This window comes from Lonchura striata, chromosome 5 (assembly GCF_050655825.1).
Source record: "Lonchura striata isolate lonStrDom1 chromosome 5, ASM5065582v1, whole genome shotgun sequence".
Lineage (NCBI taxonomy): Eukaryota > Metazoa > Chordata > Aves > Passeriformes > Estrildidae > Lonchura > Lonchura striata.
In genome coordinates, this window is record NC_140707.1 from 70,648,011 (window position 1) to 70,665,313 (window position 17,303).

The 17,303-nt window shown below is 46.4% G+C and overlaps 1 protein-coding gene across 3 annotated transcripts; it reads right to left on the reverse strand.

The window, feature by feature from the left end:
• Window positions 1-215: 215 nt before the first annotated feature.
• Window positions 216-13,070, reverse strand: MAPK1IP1L (mitogen-activated protein kinase 1 interacting protein 1 like). 3 transcript variants are annotated; one of them, XM_021534618.3, is made up of 4 exons: window positions 12,776-13,070; window positions 4,615-4,642; window positions 3,378-4,091; window positions 216-2,906 (listed from the first exon to the last, which is right to left on the reverse strand). In XM_021534618.3, the coding sequence occupies exons 1-3, from the start codon at window positions 13,053-13,055 to the stop codon at window positions 4,043-4,045; spliced, it is 357 nt and encodes a 118-aa protein (XP_021390293.2). In that variant the 5' UTR covers window positions 13,056-13,070; the 3' UTR covers window positions 216-2,906; window positions 3,378-4,042. The 3 variants fall into 3 exon arrangements, with proteins under 3 accessions (XP_021390293.2, XP_085437146.1, XP_085437147.1); XM_085581020.1 differs by having other exon boundaries at window positions 12,397-12,841; XM_085581021.1 differs by having other exon boundaries at window positions 12,291-12,841.
• Window positions 13,071-17,303: the final 4,233 nt, after the last annotated feature.

Consider the following 17,303-nt stretch of genomic DNA (forward strand, 5'->3'; position numbering starts at 1 on the left):
CACACACACAACTCTTCACAGGTAAAAACCAGTCCCATTCCTCCTCTGGAATGAGCCAGATCAGATCTTTTCTCTCCTAATTACCAAGGAATTTGTGAACAGGCAGAACCTGGGGCTGACATGCTACACCAGAGCCATGGTCGCATCCACATTTAATATCCCTTATGTACAGGCTGCAAATACCACAAAAGGAAGAGGAAAAACACTCACAGAAGTCAAGTAATTCTGATTTTATATTCAGGCTTTGCAAATCAAGGATGTCCTATTTTTACTATTCATTCAAGGCAAAAGTCTACACAGGCATGTCAAAAGCAGGAATTGAAAAACAGTGAACACAACAGTCTTGAAAATACGTTTAATGTCTAATCTTATACAAAAGTGACAGCATTTTCAAAAAAATATCAAATCCTGTATTTATAGCTTCTCACTATCATACAGCAATATTTGTTTCATCTAAAGAAAATACAGCAGCAGGTGATAATCTATACTTTAAAGATGTGATTGCTTATATTTCGTATTGTAAACAAATGCAGTATGTCAACCTCAAAGCACAAGTCAAAACGAACTCCTCAGCAATTGAACTCAAAATGATGCATAGAAATGTACAAATTCCATTGCAAAAGCTTCAGGCCAGAAGTTGCTCACACTTGACATAACATGTGATAAAGTTACTACACGGTATATAGTGACACCTTGAGTTTTTACACAATAGATTAACAGGAATACCCTTTTCACTGCTATGCAAAGAACTCTGCTCACAAAAACAAAGGGGTTATGAAACAGTTTTCATGACCTCAAGAAATACGAATATACATTGAAAAACATCCCATATATATTGAATTTTAGCCTAAATGTTCCAGTAATAAATCCTGCCTATTTCAGGAAGAACCTAGAAGTCTAGTTACTTTTACAAAACCCCTTTCCAAAAATCATTACTTGCTACTTTTGCTTTATCCTTTCCTACCTCTTCCCATTCCCTGCAGAGACATATGGCCAGTGCAATTCCAACTGGAGGGCTGCTACTGCATGATCCATTCATTTGGAATAAATGTTTTTTCATTACAATGATTTACACTCTAAGGCTGCAGGTATCAAAAAAGCACTTAAGCAAATGCAGTCAATGTTGCTTATGTTAATTTTTAATTAGTCTTGCCAAGTCTGCTAGGGGGGCAACTGGTTTTTTTTTTTTAAGGTTAGTGAAGACTTGCACTTTTGGGTCTTATTCCAAGGGTTAAGTTGCTGGGGTTTAAGTTGAAGTGTTAAAATATTTTTGTTCAGCTCCAGTATTATCTTCCTAAAATAAAAAATAGACATTCCTTTGCTATCAGCTTTCATGACGCTGGATTAAAGCAGCCACAGATCAGCTGGCTGCTTTCTCCTGCAAAAATACTGTAGGACTTTGCCATAAAGGCTACGACCACCAAGGAGCATCACCACCAGGTCACCCCATGTGCTTTTAGAGCATCATCGCACGCATGCAGGAAGCCACGAAAGTACTGGAAGAGAATTAACTCGTGTTCACAGTTCCATGATACAAAGATTCCCTAATGAGCTACCATGTGAAGCAAAATCTGTTCCTAATTCTACCCACAGAGGCTAAGTCAGGAGATCCCCAGCTGGGGAGGAAACAAACTGTCCGTGGTCCAAGTGTAGGCCATGAAGTACCACCGAGAGACGTGGCTGTGTCTCGGCAAACCCCTCGGATGTGCTTGGCACAGATATGGCAAGAACACGAAAACTTAGGGCAGTGCCCCTGGGGAGAGGCAGCTGCACGGCAGTGCACAGGCTTCCTGACATTCAATTTCTCCCAAATTCCTCCTACTCCGTGAGGTATGCAGACACCCAGCTGGGAGCAGAGGGCTGCTCCCCGGGACAGCAAACGAGAGCCCCTCGTGCCCAACAGCGGCAGCGAGGATCTCTGTCGTGACACGGCTGTGCCAAAAACTGCTGGGAAGGGAATGCTCAGGTCGGGTTTTAAGCTCAAGTTCAGTTTCCAGGGACTCTGAAAAAGCCTGCCAGGTTCACACAACCCAGCAGCCAAGTCAAATTTGAAATGACTAGAACCCAGGTCAGAAATAGGGAAGTACCTACGTGGGGATCAGTTTCTCTTTACACAGACCAAGCCAAACTTCCAACCACCACAGAATGAGAACTGGCAACAGGATGTCCTCATTTGCATGCATAAAACTCACATTTTGCTGATTCAAAGTTAACTGCACATCCAGGTTATTTCATTTGCACAGGAATGCCTGTTTGTGAACACCAACAGTGTGCTGACAAGTCACACCGAGGCTTCCAAATGTGGCTCTTCTCTTCTGTAGTCCCAGACCGAGCAATTGGTTTGAGTATGTACAAAATGCTGAGAAAACCTTCGAGTTCACATGCTCTGTCTTGTTAGTTTGAATTACTGTAGCACGTCCAAAAATTAGGTTTCTTGACTAAAATGTTGAAACACTTTCTCTATTGACTTTTTAGAATAACCTGAAAATAGACAAAATATGACTATCCATCCGTTCAATGACCAGCAGGAGTCTGGCAGCGAGACTTAAAGCATTAATGGAAATTTAAGAATTAACATTTTTTAATTCCGTGGGCCTGATTCTTTATAATCCTTACATGGAAACTCCTGTTTTTCCAAGGAATACTTGCCAACATAAGAACCACAGGTGTGTTAGTTGATTTCTTCTCTTTGTATTTCACTTGATTAAACCAAATAATTATGCCAGCATATGAGCAAGGTAAATTGATGTAAACTGCTCCTTCATACCTCAAATGCACATACAAGAGGCAATATTCTTCGTAGCCCCATACATTACTGAAACAAAAACTGTAAAAATCTCTGTAAGTAGTGGATGAAGGTGGAAAACTACAGTATTTTGTTGCCCAGAACGTATTCAGCGGTAAGGCTGCAAGAGACAATAAGTCATGGTCAATACAGGCTTTCCACACAGCAGTTCATTCACAGTTACCAATATTGTTAATTAATCACAAATTCATCCTTCTATTTTGGTACTCCCTTCCTATTGCTCTATCAGCAAGTTCTCTCAATGAAAGAGATGAGAATATTTTCTGTTTCAGAATTATTACAATGCTTTCCCCCCTTTTTTGGCTTTCACAGTCTTTCCAAGCAGTGGAAAACCACTGTAACATGAGACAATAACATAATTTAGCCATTCTGGTATATTTGATTCTTAATATTTACTATACATTCTGGTATATTTAATATTAACAAGTTGCTGCTGTCCCACTGACTCGAGGAATAAAACTTGAGGTGTGCTGAAACTCCCTACGTGCACTAACAGGTTTTACGCTACCGAATTTCCCCACTTAAAAGTGAAACACTTTATAATAATTTGAGACCAAAATGAAATACTCACATGGGGACCACCAGGCATTGATGGAGCACCAGCAGGACCAGATGGCACTTGAAAAGGATTAGGGGGCGTAGGATATAGTCCTGGAGCTGGGTATGATCCTGTGGGTGGGGGGAATGGCCCGGGCGGTGACGGTCCCCACGTTCCGGGCGGGACCGTACCCCACGGTACTGTCGGCGCAGCCCCTGGAGTCTGGGTAGGAGCGGAATATGGCCCTGGGGGTGGATATGGCATGCTGGGAGCAGGATACTGCCCTCCCATTGTTGGTCCCCATGCTCCAGAGGGCATGGATCCCCATGGCCCAACAGGAGCAGGAGGTGCAGCTGGCTCTGTTGGACCTCCGTAAGGTCGTGGAAGCTCTGGAAAGGGCATATTTGGTGGAGGATACTGCCCTGGCGGGACAGGACCTGGCACAGTTGGGGGTGGATATGGACCACCAGGAGGAGGGCAGGAGGGTCCAGTAGGAGGAGGAGGAAATGGAGCAGGCGGTCCCGGGGGCATTGAAGGATACATTCCCGTGGGAGGAGGTCCGAAGGGCACGCTGGAAGCCGATGTGTTTGGTGGCAGTCCCGTTGGAGTCATAGGGGGGGCGCTGGGGTTATTCCAAGGGTTGGAAGCCGGCCAGCCCTGCGGAGGCTGCCCGGGCTGCTGGCCAGGCTTGGTGCTGCTCACTTTGGAGGTTTTAGCGGGCGACTGGTCTGGTAAAGCATCTGCCAACTGAAAGACAAAGCGGCGGTGAGAATGGAATGCGCGGGCCGGAATTCCGGAATTCCCGGCTGCAGACATCCCCCCACCGCCTCCCTCTGCCGGAGGGAGGAGAAGAGCTCTGGGGGCTGCACGGAGATGATTACATTCATTTTTGTGCAGCTCCTATCACTAAGGCAGCAGAGGCATTCTGACAGGCCGCAGTTAAAAAGCCAGAGATAAAAGGCGACCCACCACACGGAACAACAGCGGCACAAACCTGGAAACATTTCCCTAGATTTCCATTACAACTATCGTGATGCCAGGAAAGCACAGCTCCTTTGTTAATGTCACAGGAGAGAACCCACGAGGCACCCGGCAGCTTCCGATGGTTAGTCCAGGGGTTGCTACATCTACCCAAAAGGAAAACGCCACACTGCGACACAGAGGAAAATCTCTCCGCTGGCAGCTCCCCTTTTCCTTCAAAAAACTATGTCAGCTTTTGGAACAATCAACACAACTGGCTGATCTTCAGGAAAGAAAAACTGTTACTTACCGAAAAATCATCAGTTCCAGACATTGTGCTGAAAAGTAAGGTAAGATAAAGTGAAATTTGTTGAAAATAATAAAGGTATTTTTAAGCAAGACTAAATGAGACATGGACATTTGTCTCATTCAGAGCACAGCAGGTGCTAAACCAGCAGCACCTCGTGGTGCCTTGGTTCCAGAGCCTGTGGCCCACACCAGCTCCTGGAGCACGGATCAGGGTGATCAGTGCTCCTGGACACCTGTGCCAGGTGTTGCTTTGGGGATCTCCAGTTAGTGAGATAACGGGAATAAATTTCCTCTTTGTGTTTTAGCCCTGGGTTTACTGCTGTCCCAGCTGCTTCCCTGGGCTCTCAGAGCGACCCAAACCTTTCTCTGGATAAAGTTCCCATGAAAAGGAAAGCTCTATCCTGCACCTGCCTCCTCTCAGACAGGTGTGACATGGGTCACAGGTGTAAATGGGTCACGTTGCAATAGGAAAAAAACATTTTAAGCATTCCTATGGAGCCTGCCCAGACCTGGGATGCCTGGGAAGGATTCCAGGTGTTTTCTAAACTGAGATTGGGAAAAGGTAGAGCAGGATTCTTGTGGGTGAAGTCAATGCCTCTAAACCAAAACATGATTAAATCAGGGAATCATGGAATGGTTTGGGTTGGAAGGGACCTTAAAGATCACCTAGTTACAACACCCTACCATGGGCAGGGACACCTTCACCTATTCCAGGGTGCTCCAACCCTGTCCAGCCTGGCCTTGGACACTTCCAGGGATCCAGGGGCAGCCACAGCTTCTCTGGCAACCTGTGCCACGGCCTCAGCACCTTCACAATGAAGAAATTTTTCCCAGTATCCCACCCATCCCTGCCCTCTGGCAGTGGGAGCCATTCCCTGTGTCCTGTCCCTCCATCCCTTGTCCCCAGTCCCTCTCCAGCTCTCCTGGAGCCCCTTCAGGCCCTGCCAGGGGCTCTGAGCTCTCCCTGGAGATGAATATTCCCAGCTCTCCCAGCCTGGCTCCAGCCCTTGGAGCCTCCTCTGGGCTTGTCCCAATAGGTCCACGTCCCTCTGATGTTGGGGACCTCAGAACTGGAATAACAAAAGAACTATAGCTTGCTGATGGTTTATCCCTCCAATTACTTCAGAATAAGTAACACCAAGGGCAGAGGATGCTTTTATTTACATTCACCAATTCCAGTAACTGACTGCAGAGGTGTCACTAATATGTATCCAACTTCCAACCTCTGCACACTTCCAAATAAACAGGCACCAAAAAATACCAGTGAGACATATTATCACATAACCAGAGGTGAAGAACTGTTAAAAAGATTATCAAGAGCAGCCAAAATGTTTTAGGGAGAGTGTAGGAGACAGAAAGGAACATAAGAGGAGGAAAGATGTAAAAGACAAGACAAGTTGGTTCCCACAAAACACAATTCTTGTATTTTCCTTGTGGATGGTGAAGAACTGACTTCTCAGACAGAGAATGGTCTCAGGGATGGAGGTTTGCACAGAAAGCCCAGATCAAACAGGTTTATAAGCTCCCTTAGGTTAATATATGTCCACATTATTTACATTTTACTCCCTTAGGTTAATATATGTCCACATTATTTACATTTTACTCCCTTAGGTTAATATATGTCCACATTGCATTATATTATTAATACAATCTTCTCTGAAGCTGTATTGTAAGTTTGTTACTATCTACACAATCTCCTGACCTCAGGACAGTTCTGGATCAGGGGCCATTCAGCTCAGCATCTCATTATATCTTAACAGTGAGCAGTAGAGAAGAACAAGAACAGGAATGACATTCACCCCAACACTTCAGTGATTCCAATCTCAGCCAATTCCTAAGCTATAGACAATTTCCATGAAGTAATAACCCTCACATAATTCCTTTTCCACAAACACATCCAGTTTTCTTCGCTTAGATGAGGGGATGTCTCATTTGCCCACTTCAAAGTTGTTCCTACAACACCCACTGGCAAGGCACTCCACAGGCTGCTATTTGTTGCACAAAAGCTACCTCCTTTTTTTGTTCTAAACCTGGATTTTACTATTTTCACTTGTTGCTCCTACGTTCTTGCAGCTGAGGAAATCAGCAAGTCTGTTCTTACCCACCCTGCCCATGCTGATCATTATCCTACAGATTTTTACCTTTTTTTTTTCATCTCTCCTTTCTCCAGGCTGACTCCAGCTCATCCCCCTGACCTTTGTGCAGCAGCTCTTCCCTACCTTTGATTATTTTCCCTGCCTCAATTTGAGGCTTTTCCAAGCCTGTTGTATCTTTTGGGATGAATGACAAGAAAGAACCACAGAGAATTGAAGATGTGGGATAACCATTGATTTATACAGTACCGTAATTATGCTCTGGTTTGTCTTCTATTTCCTTCCTAATACTTCTTCATTTTTCAGCTGCTTTTAGATCCCTCTGGAACTGACACTTCTGTGGCAATATTTCACTCCTCAGTGTCAAGGGTCAGCCCAGCATTTTATATGTGAAATTATATGCACCACTCTACATTTATCTACTCTGAATTACAGCAGATTTATTGCCATTGAATTATTTCTGCCAATTTATTACCTAATCCTTACTTTCCTGAATGGCTTTGTATCAACAAGACAGTGCTCATCTCATTTCCCAAGTTATTTATGACCACATGGAACAACCCAGACCTCTGTGGAAACACAGTGAACTTTTCAAGCTACACCTAATAATTTAAATAACCCTTTTAAAAAATACCTAATAATTTAAATAAACCTTTCAAGAAATACCTAGTAATTTAAATAAACCTGTCAAGAAACACCTAATAAATTAAATAAACCTTTTAAGAAATATATATTTACAAAGTTGATGGAATTCAGTGCCTAATTGCACGAATACAAAGGTTTGTTAAAACTCCTCTATTAATTTATAAAAGCAGTAGTTCTTTGAAGTAAGGACTCTGTCTCAGATCAAGGACTATTTGTTTGAAATTGAGAAACTAAGTGAACTACATCAGGGAAGTGGTTTCTGCTCCTGTTATTAACAGCTCAGCTGTCTGAGACACATCTACCACAAACTCAATTTCTTTTCAAGAAATATATCTTCTGCTAAGAATTCATTCATTTTTGCAATTAACCACACTCAGTAAGTTGACAGGGGATTTTGGGTGGTACTGTAGCTAAATTTACCTCCATGGACAGAGAAGCTATTTTTCATAACCCCAAAAATAAATGAAAACAATAATTACTATACACACAAGTACAAAAAAAAAAAAAACTTTTAGATAAGTGCAAAAATAATAAAAATTATCATAATCAGGTTATTTAAAAAAACCCCAAAACAGGTCAAGAGAATCCTCATTTCTTTAGGCAGATGGAGAGATGGGATAAGACCAACTGAAAACCAGATCTACACAGACTGAAAATAGTCCACAGAAGAAGTTGGAACATTTGCTGCGAGGGAGAGAAGGAAGAGAAGAAATGAAACTAAAGGAGGACTCAGAAGAAAATCCTGTGATCTGTCACAAAAGTGTCAGAGAGGAGTAAATTCAAGTCAAGCAGTGGGTGAATATGGTTGAAAAAAGCCTGCTTCCCAAATATCCTCAATATTTGTTAGTAGATCATTCCCAAATATTTCTGTGCCATGAAAATGAAGAGAACAATTCTGCTGCATGATATATGAAAAAAAAAAAAGAAAAGAAAAAAGGAAGAAAATAAAAGTAGTTAAGCATAACTTAAATGAGATTTAGTGGCTTTTTTACTTTGGCAAGCAGACAAGAGCAACATTTGTTGGCAACATTTGGGATAACTGAGCCCATGCCAAGCATGTCAAGGATCCTCCTGCAGAAAGGATGCCCTATTTCAGGGATGTTTTTTAAACAGACATTTAATCTGGGTACTGCCACCTTCATTTCATAAAAAAGAAACTGAAATTACCCTTAACATTCAGACAACATATGAACTCATCTGAGCTTAAATCTGGAATCTATATTCCGTTCAGGTTGTTCAACACTACTTCAAGAATTTCAGTCAAAACCTTACAGGAATATCAATTATATTATTACAATTATTGCCCAAGGCATTCACATGCTCACCAATCAGACTCAGAGACAGTGTCAGACAGAAGACCTCCAGTAACTAAATTTTAAAGCCCCTCCAGGTCACACATGGACTCGATATTTTAGAAAAAAAAAAACAAAAAACAAAACCACAATGAATGGTGGGTTGATGGGATTTTTAGAGTCATTAGAATTAACAAATGGACTCCTGAATTAACCAATTATACCAATGGACTCCTGAATTAACCAATTATCTCTTGAAGCTTTCCTGGTGCACAGGCACTGACATCAGCAGAGAAACCCATTCATGTAACAGACATTAATTCTGCCACATTTAAATTCTACTCTAAATTATCTTCCCTGCAGTTGGGATGAAGAAAGAACAAATGGAAGGAAGGTTCAGGAGTTGAAGTTATTTGACAGGGAGCAGAAAGACAACAGAGCTGGCAGCATTCAGAGTGAAGTCCTGCTTGCATCCACTGTGCTGTAAGATAAGATTCCCTTTGTTTTCTGAAGGCCAACGCCCCTGGAAACATCTCTGGCTTTCCAGAGGCTGCCAGCTCCTGCTCTGCTGGTCAGGGCAGCACCTCTCAGACCAAAGTGAAGCCAGGGATGGAGAGATGATCAATGCCTGCAAAAAAAAAAAAAAAGGCTGCCAGGAGCTGGGTTGCTCTCAGCCTTTATCCTCAAGAGCCATGAGAGGCAGGAAAGACTCTCAGAAATTATATCCTGTAAAACCTACAGGCCAAGGCCTCCTGGATATCCTATCCATGACTGCTCCCAAAAATGACAGGTAGGTGAGATGAGTGAGGCTGCCCTGGGAAGAGAGAAAGGCTGGGGAGCACAATCCCAAGCCAGCTCTGGCAGGAGAGCTCTTCCAAGAGTGTTCCCAGGCAGGGGTGACTCTCAGGGACGTCTGTGAATCTCCTGTTTCTGGCAGCCTGTGCCTCGTGTGCCGTGCTAAATCCATCCTGCTGAACAGCTTCCATGACAAACCAGCTCCACGCTGGTTTTTCAGCTCTAAACCCCCCTGGATTGCATCCATCTCACTGAAACTATGGGTGTAGCAGCAATTTTCCCCATGCTTTTATCCACCATCAGTCCTTACAGACCCTCATTAGGAAGAGTGATCCAAAGCACTTTTTCTAACCCAAAACTAAGCATCAGCTACTCTCCTATTTTTTTTTTTTTTTTTGAGTTGTATGACATGATTCCAACACTTGATGTGCCAGATTTAGTTCCTGTCTCCAAGATCATCTTTCAAACACAGAAAAAGGTTTTTCTGGATATGCAACAGGCTGTGCTGCATTTCCACTGGGTGGCACGGCTGCCTCGGCAGAGAGGTTCCTTTGTCACTCTGACATGACTAATTCCTACCAGCATCACCTCATCCACAACAGGATTTCTGCCCACATAAGTGTAACTACCCAACATAGCACCCGGAGAAAATGGAAGAGACACCAAGTCTTTGACGGCTTCTAAATGTTTTCTAAAATATGCAAATTCCTGCAGCTTCAGGCGTTAAATATCAACACTTCAGAGTCGGCCTTTAGAGAATCCCAGAAGCGTTTGGGTTGGAAGGGACATTAAAACTCCCCTTGTTCCACCCCCTGCCATGGACAGGGACACCTTCCTCCACAAGACCAGGTTGGTCCAAGGCCAATCCACTTCCAGGGATGCAGGGACAGCCACAGCTGCTCTGGGCACCCTGTGCCAGGTCCTCACCACCCTCACAGGAGAGAATTCCCAATTCCCAATCTCCCATCCATCCCTGCCCTCTGGCAAGTGGGAGCCATTCCCTGTGTCCTGTCCCTCCATCCCTTGTCCCCAGTCCCTCTCCAGCTCTCCTGGAGCCCCTTCAGGCCCTGCAAGGGGCTCTGAGCTCTCCCTGGAGCTTCTCCTCTCCAGGTGAGCACCCCCAGCTCTCCCAGCCTGGCTCCAGCCCTTGGAGCATCTCCATAATTTCCTCTGGATTTGCTCCAGCAGCTCCACCTCCTCCTGATTTTGGGGGCCCCAGAGCTGGACACAACATTCCAATGGGGTCTGAGGAAATTGGAGCAGAGGTGCAGATTTCTCCCATCTCCTGGGATCCAGGGGCCTCCCCACCCCCACAGAGCAGAATTCCTTCCTAATATCCCATCCATCCCTGCCCTCTGGCAGTGGGAAGCCATTCCCCCCTGCCCTGTCACTCCGTGCTCTTAAACAGCCCCTCTCCATCTTTCTTGCAGACTTTATTCAGGTCCTGGAAGGCCACAATTAGATCACCCCAAAGCCTTCTCTTCTCCAGGATGAACCATCCCAGCTCTCCCAGCCTTTCCTCAATTATCTTGGTGGCCTCCTCTGGCCCTTTCCCCATCCTTAAAGCCTCCCCAGTGCTCACATACCATAAAATAATTTGGTGTGCCCTGGGTGTTAATCCATGGGGAAAATAAAGTTAATTGACAAACTAAACCAACAGCTAATCATCAGTGGCTAGGAGAAGTTTGGATATTTCTGCCCCTTTCCCTGTTTGTTAAAAATGAAAAAATGACAAAAGTCAGTTTCCAGATTTTCAGGACAGATGCCTTCAAGACTGACAACCAAATGGTGGCATTTGCTATAAACTGTCAACTACCAAAAAGAAAATAATTCTTCAAAATAGAGGACCTGGCAGTTTCCAGGACCTGTAAAACACAAAGCCATAAGGATCTGTGATCTGTGCCAGCTGTGCTAGCTCTTCACCCTCACCAGGCCGTTCAGTTCCACAGCTGGTCCCCAAACCCAGCAGATGCCCAGCTGGGCAGGCAGGGAGCACAGGGAGGTGCCCAGTTTGTGTGCCAGCTGTGACACCAAGTCAGGGCACAGCAAAGAGAATCCCCGGCCACTGATCCCTCCTGTCCACAGCACGCAGCCCTGGGAATCCTGGAAAAGATCTGTTGGTCCAGCAGCCTGCAATGATTAAAACTGATCTTTCAGAGTTGCCTCTAAATTATATTGAGAGCTACAGAGCCTCACATCACAGAATCCCAGGGGGGTTTGGGGTGGAAGGGACTGAAAGCTCATCCCATCCCACCTGTGCCATGGCAGGGAGACCTTCCACCATCCCAGGCTGCTCCAGGCCCTGTCCAACCTGGCCTGGAACACTTCCAGGGATTCAGGGGCAGCCTCTGTTCTCGTCTCAAGCATTATCAGCTCAATTATTGTAATTGTTTTGGGTGAAATGAAAACCCTGACTCTTGAGGAGTGACTGTCAAACAGCTTCACTGCAGGTTTGTGGTGTCACCCCCTAAAAAAACACCAAACCCACGAGTCCCACTCCATCCTGACACACAAACCCAGACACCTTCCTGCTCCTCGGCAGAGGCTCTTTCCCAGGAAAAAAAAAACAAAACACATTTCAGGCTTTACACCTGGCACCTTTCTTCAACTGGCACTGTTCAAACGCACTTGGATGAACTTAAGCTTCGAGAATATCCCAAATGCTTCCCAGGGCTGGCCTGGGATATTCACCACGAATTTTTCTTTCAGCCCCTGATCCCCACAGCTCCCGGGAAGGGCAGTTTCAGGGCGTGTCATTTTGGTTTCAAAAACACAAAGCAGCCACTTTTGTTCTGACACCACTGGCAATAAGGCTGAGTACCAGATCGCCACCGTTCTCCACGGAAATTCACCTGGAAACAAGTTTTCCATCAGGAACAGAACCTGTCAGGTGCTGGCCCTCCCCTGTGCGTCAGCTGCCTTAAAAACACGTTAAAATGTGATAAACCAACTTCTCACCAACTCCGAAAAAGCGCCTTTCCCCAACCCTTCTTTAGGGAGGCTTTAAGTTGAAGTCACTTATATGCAATCCACGCTCATTGATGCGCTCATTAATAAATTACGGCCGCACAGCGCAAAAAGAATAATAAAAAAAAAAATTAAAGAAAAAAACAACAAATATTTAACCCAGCCAAGACAGCGCCGCCACGGAGCCGCCAGGCCCCGCCACCAGCGACCCCCGGTGCTCGGCAGGAGGAACCAGCACCGCCCGCCCCCCCGCAGGCGGGGCGGCACCTCCGGGATGTCTGAGGCCCCGCGGCCGCGGCCCCCCTCCTTCCTCCCGCGCTCCCCGCGGCGGCGCGGGGCCCGTGCCGGCGGCGGGGCCGGGTGCTGGTACCTGTGCGGGGAGAGCCGGAGCAGGCCCGGAGCGACGCGGCGGCCGCAGCTGCACCGCCACAGCGACGGCGCACCGGAAGCGGAACTGCGTCACGGCGGCCGCGCCCCACGCCGCCCCCACCCCCTCGCGCCGCCGCCGCCGCCGCCGCACCGGAGGGGCGCGCGCTCGGCCACGCCCCCTCCGCGGCCGCCGCGTCACCGGCACCGCCCACCGGCGGCGCGGCCACGCCCACCCACCCGTGGACACGCCCCCACAGGGTCACCGCCCACAAAATCTGCATAATAGGCCACGCCCATCAATGGTGAGGCCACGCCCCTCGTTGATTTAATAACCGCGCGGGCTGAGCGGGGTCACGTGACAGCGAGCGCGGCCCGCCCTTGCCCCCCCGCGGTCACGTGACGCCTCCGCTGAGGGGCGGGCGCGGCTTCTGAGGGGACCTGGTTTGGAGGACGGGAGCTGCTCTAAAACAGCATTTCACCACCGTTTTCACCACTTTAATTTAAAAAATATGTAAACTTGTATCTTAATTTGTCGCCCCCCCCTTCGCTGGTGAATCAAAATCTGCGCCGTGCAGTTCAAGACCTGCAGGATAAACCTGCAGAGCAAAGTACGCCCTTTCTGTCCCTTCAACGAGGGACACAACCATTTTCTCCACTTTAATAAAAAAAAATATAAACTTGTGCCTTGATTTGTCGCCCCCCCTCGTCCGTCAATCAAAATCTGCGCCGTGCAGTTCAAGACCTGTAGCAGAGACAAAGCAAAGTTCTTACTATCTGTCCCTTCAACGGGGAAAAAAATAAAAATATTTTCAGTGTAAAAAAAATTATCACTTTAACTAGACAGAAATTAAAATGTTATTTCTATGTGCAAGGTAAATCGCCATTGGTGGTCCCAGAAAAAGCTCCAAAAGCATTGATTTGTTTACATCTACAGCTGCCAGGACAAACACTTCAGCAGAAGCTGCGCAACTCTTAACAGTGTAATTAACAATCATATAAACAGTGTAATTAATAATCATACAAACAGCAGTTTCTGATGGATCTATATGATTGCTGAAAATCCAATTCTGATTTTCTTCTCGCCCAACAGGAATGACTGAAGGCGATCCCGACAGCTCCAAAATTTCCACCACGCTCCCGAGACATCTGTCAGCGTTGTGGCCATGACCACTGGCTGGGATTTCACCTCATCTTACGCAAAATATCACGGAATTTTCACTTTTAAGGTATCCCAAATCATCCAATTTTCACCTTTCAACCCTAAAGCTGCGCCTGAAATCTGCCTTTTCCCTTTGCCGTCTCCCTGTGTGCCCCCGTGTCCGCAGCCCCTGTGGCGGGGCGCAAGCACACGGTGTGGTTCCCTGCCCTGCCCTTCCCAGCTATGGCACTAATCCCGAGCCTTTCCAAGCCCGGAGAATTCCGTTAAACTCAGCAGAAACGCGGGCACGGGCGATGCCCAGCACATGCCGACCCGGCCGCTGGCACCCTTCCCTTGGGAGTGAGCATCTGTTTGTGCTTTTCAAGGTCATTATTCGACCCTTTCTGAAGTAACAGGGAAAATTCAGCGGCAGGAGCAGGAGCGGGGCGCTGGCAGCCCAGAAATCTTCCCAGGATAGTGAGCAGCAGGGAGAGGGGGGGAATTTGCCCCTCTGCTCCAGTTTCCTCAAACCCCACTGGAGTGTTGTGTCCAGCTCTGGGGCCCCCAAAATCAGGAGGAGGTGGAGCTGCTGGAGCAAATCCAGAGGAAATCATGGAGATGCTCCAATGGCTGGAGGCAGGCTGGGAGAGCTGGGAGTGCTCACCTGGAGAGGAGAAGCTCCAGGAAGAGCTCAGAGCTCCTTGCAGGGCCTGAAGGGGCTCCAGGAGAGCTGGAGAGGGACTGGGGACAAGGGATGGAGGGACAGCACAAAGGGAATGACTCCCACTGCCAGAGGGCAGGGATGGGTGGGAGATTGGGAAGGAATTCTCTCCTGTGAGGGTGGTGAGGTCCTGGCACAGGGTGCCCAGAGAAGATGTGGCTGCCCCTGGATCCCTGGAAATGTCCAAGGCCAGGCTGGACAGGGCTTGGACCAACCTGGGATGGTGGAAGGTGTCCCTGTTCATGTCAGGGGTTGGAACAAGATGGTCTTTAAGGTCCCTTCCAACCCAAACCATTCTGAAATTCTGTGGTAGCTGTAAAAGGCATGAAACTGCAACGTTTTTACTGACTAATTTTCATAAATAATTACCACCAAAACTAAGTGGGCATTTGCTATAGACCCCATTCCATAAGGATGTGACAGCGTGTCCTCTGAATTGAAACAAAAGCCAGGGGAATTTTGGGCTGACTTCACAGCTCTTTCACAATTGCCTTTCCTAGTCCAGCGATCTCTGGGAGTTCCCGTAGGAGCAGCCCTTTCGGTGTGGCCTCCTTGGAAGAAATGAGCAAATAGGAATGAAACCAATCCTCCTCCCAGCTGTGTTCAGGGCACCTTTGCTTTTCCACGCTTGAAAGGGCAGCGCTGTGGGCAGCTGCTGCCGTGTCCTGGGCTGCCAGTGGTGACAGCAGGAGTCCCCAGAGCTTGACGTTTTTTCCTGAGCAATCTGGTAGTTAGAAACCCTAATTAATGAGCAAACATGCAGCTGACAACAGTGGTGATGTCTCACTTTAAATATCAGTCTGGGACTGCAAAAGCACTTTTAATCAATAATCTCACCAACCTCACCGAGCTGCACAATAGGATCACACAATGTGTAGAAGTAGAAAAGGATGATGAATTTTTGAACTTTTTCTCCCCCACCTTGGGCAAATGCAGCTTTTCAGCTGCATGTGTGTATCTGCTGAAGACTGTAAAATGAATCCCAAAATGGTTTGGGTTGGGAGGGACCTTAAAACTCATCTTGTTCCAAGCCCATGCCATGGGAAGGGACTCCTTCCACTAGACCAGGTTGCTCCAAGCCCTGTTCAGCCTGGCCTGGAACACTGCCAGGAATGAGACAACCACAGCTTCTATGGGCAGCCTGTGCCAGTGTGGAATTTACATTCAATTGATTCATCTTAGTGCCAGGAATAGGTCTTGGGAAAGGCTAACACCGAGCCCTGCCTACATCCTATTGGAAGATGTTTGCACTTTGCACACTAAAATATGTAATGAAAGAAAAGCTGGGGTGAAATGGTGAATTTAAATTATTCAGAAAGGCTGTTTGGTGTAATGATGTGAGGGCAGTTCCTCAGTACAAGCCTGCATTGCAGGGCCTGCACCCTGCCTGTGTGCTACAAGTGCTGGCCTCTCTGTTTTTAGCTCAGCTTCATGTAAATATTTGGGTTGGAAGGAAGCTCTGGTCTAACCTCTGTCTCAAAACAGGAATAGCTGTGAACCTTGTCTGCCTGAGTCCTGAGTGTCTCCAAAGTCGGAGATTGCTCAACCTCTCTGGATGTTGCATCCCTAAAAACAGCCCCTGTGAGTGTTGCCATTATTTCCTGCATCCCTCAGACTTTCCCTTGCTGGAATTGTGGCTTGTCCTCCTGCCATGTACCTCTGCCCACTCAGTACCACCCACCTGGATGGCTGGAGGCTGCCGTGAGCTCCTTCCTACCCTCAAAAATACAATTTCCACAGCCTTTCTTCATGCTCTGGCCCCCAGCTGTGCCAGTGGCCCCTGCTGAACTCCCTCCGGTTTCAGCATCTCTCTTGTCTTTCAGTGACAAAATTGGGCATAATTGCCTGCCTCAGCCTTTGTTATGGGGTAAAAGACCAACAGACAATACTTAAATTGTCCGATTCAGTACTTTTCAGGGACAATAGCACAGATCTTGAGTTGTGACAGGCATCAGAGCCAAGGGAACTTTATCACACCCGGAGGGCTGTTCATGCCATGAACAGTAAATTCAAAGGAACAATAACAATATCTTTGTTGTACCTCCCTTTTACATCAGCCAGTCAGGAGGAACAGCACACAGTGGAGGCATCATTTTGCTATCCAACTCAGAAAAAAAAAGGTGTTTTTTTTTAAATCAAGTTTAAAATTCTGGAATGTAATGGCAGCTTTCATTAAGAAAATGCCAGTTTCTTGTTGATGGGCTGGAACAGTGAGATATAAGATATTAATCTTTAGTTCCAGTTTTGATTCTTACAGGGCGATGTCACTCGCTTTTCAATTCATGCCTCAGTGTGCTCTATGAACATCAAGCACTCTGAAGAATTAGCTGAGCCACCCTGAAGCTAGATTTTAAAGCATACCAGATGGTATGTTCAGTGCATGTGGTAAGCTTTTATATGCTTTTCCCCTATGGCCAATCACTGACTGATCATTTATTTCAAAACTCTCATAAAATAAATCACTTTGAAAATGACGCTGTCTCTAGTTAATAAGTGCTCTTCCTCAAAGCAGAGGCTTGTTGCCATGAAGATAAAATCATAAAACTGGTTCAAAGTGCATGGGGATGGCAAATTCACCCTATTGAGGAGAGGAGATAAACTGGATTGAACTGGAAAGGAAACATAGCTGTCTGCTTGTTGTGAAATTATGAGCAGGTGAATAGTCATTAA

Coding starts and splice junctions, on each gene's coding strand:
- MAPK1IP1L (XM_085581020.1), bottom strand. CDS start 4,638: ATGTCTGGAACTGATGATTTTTCG. Junction 4,092..4,614: donor CTGGAACTGATGATTTTTCG/GTAAGTAACAGT, acceptor TTTGTCTTTCAG/TTGGCAGATGCTTTACCAGA.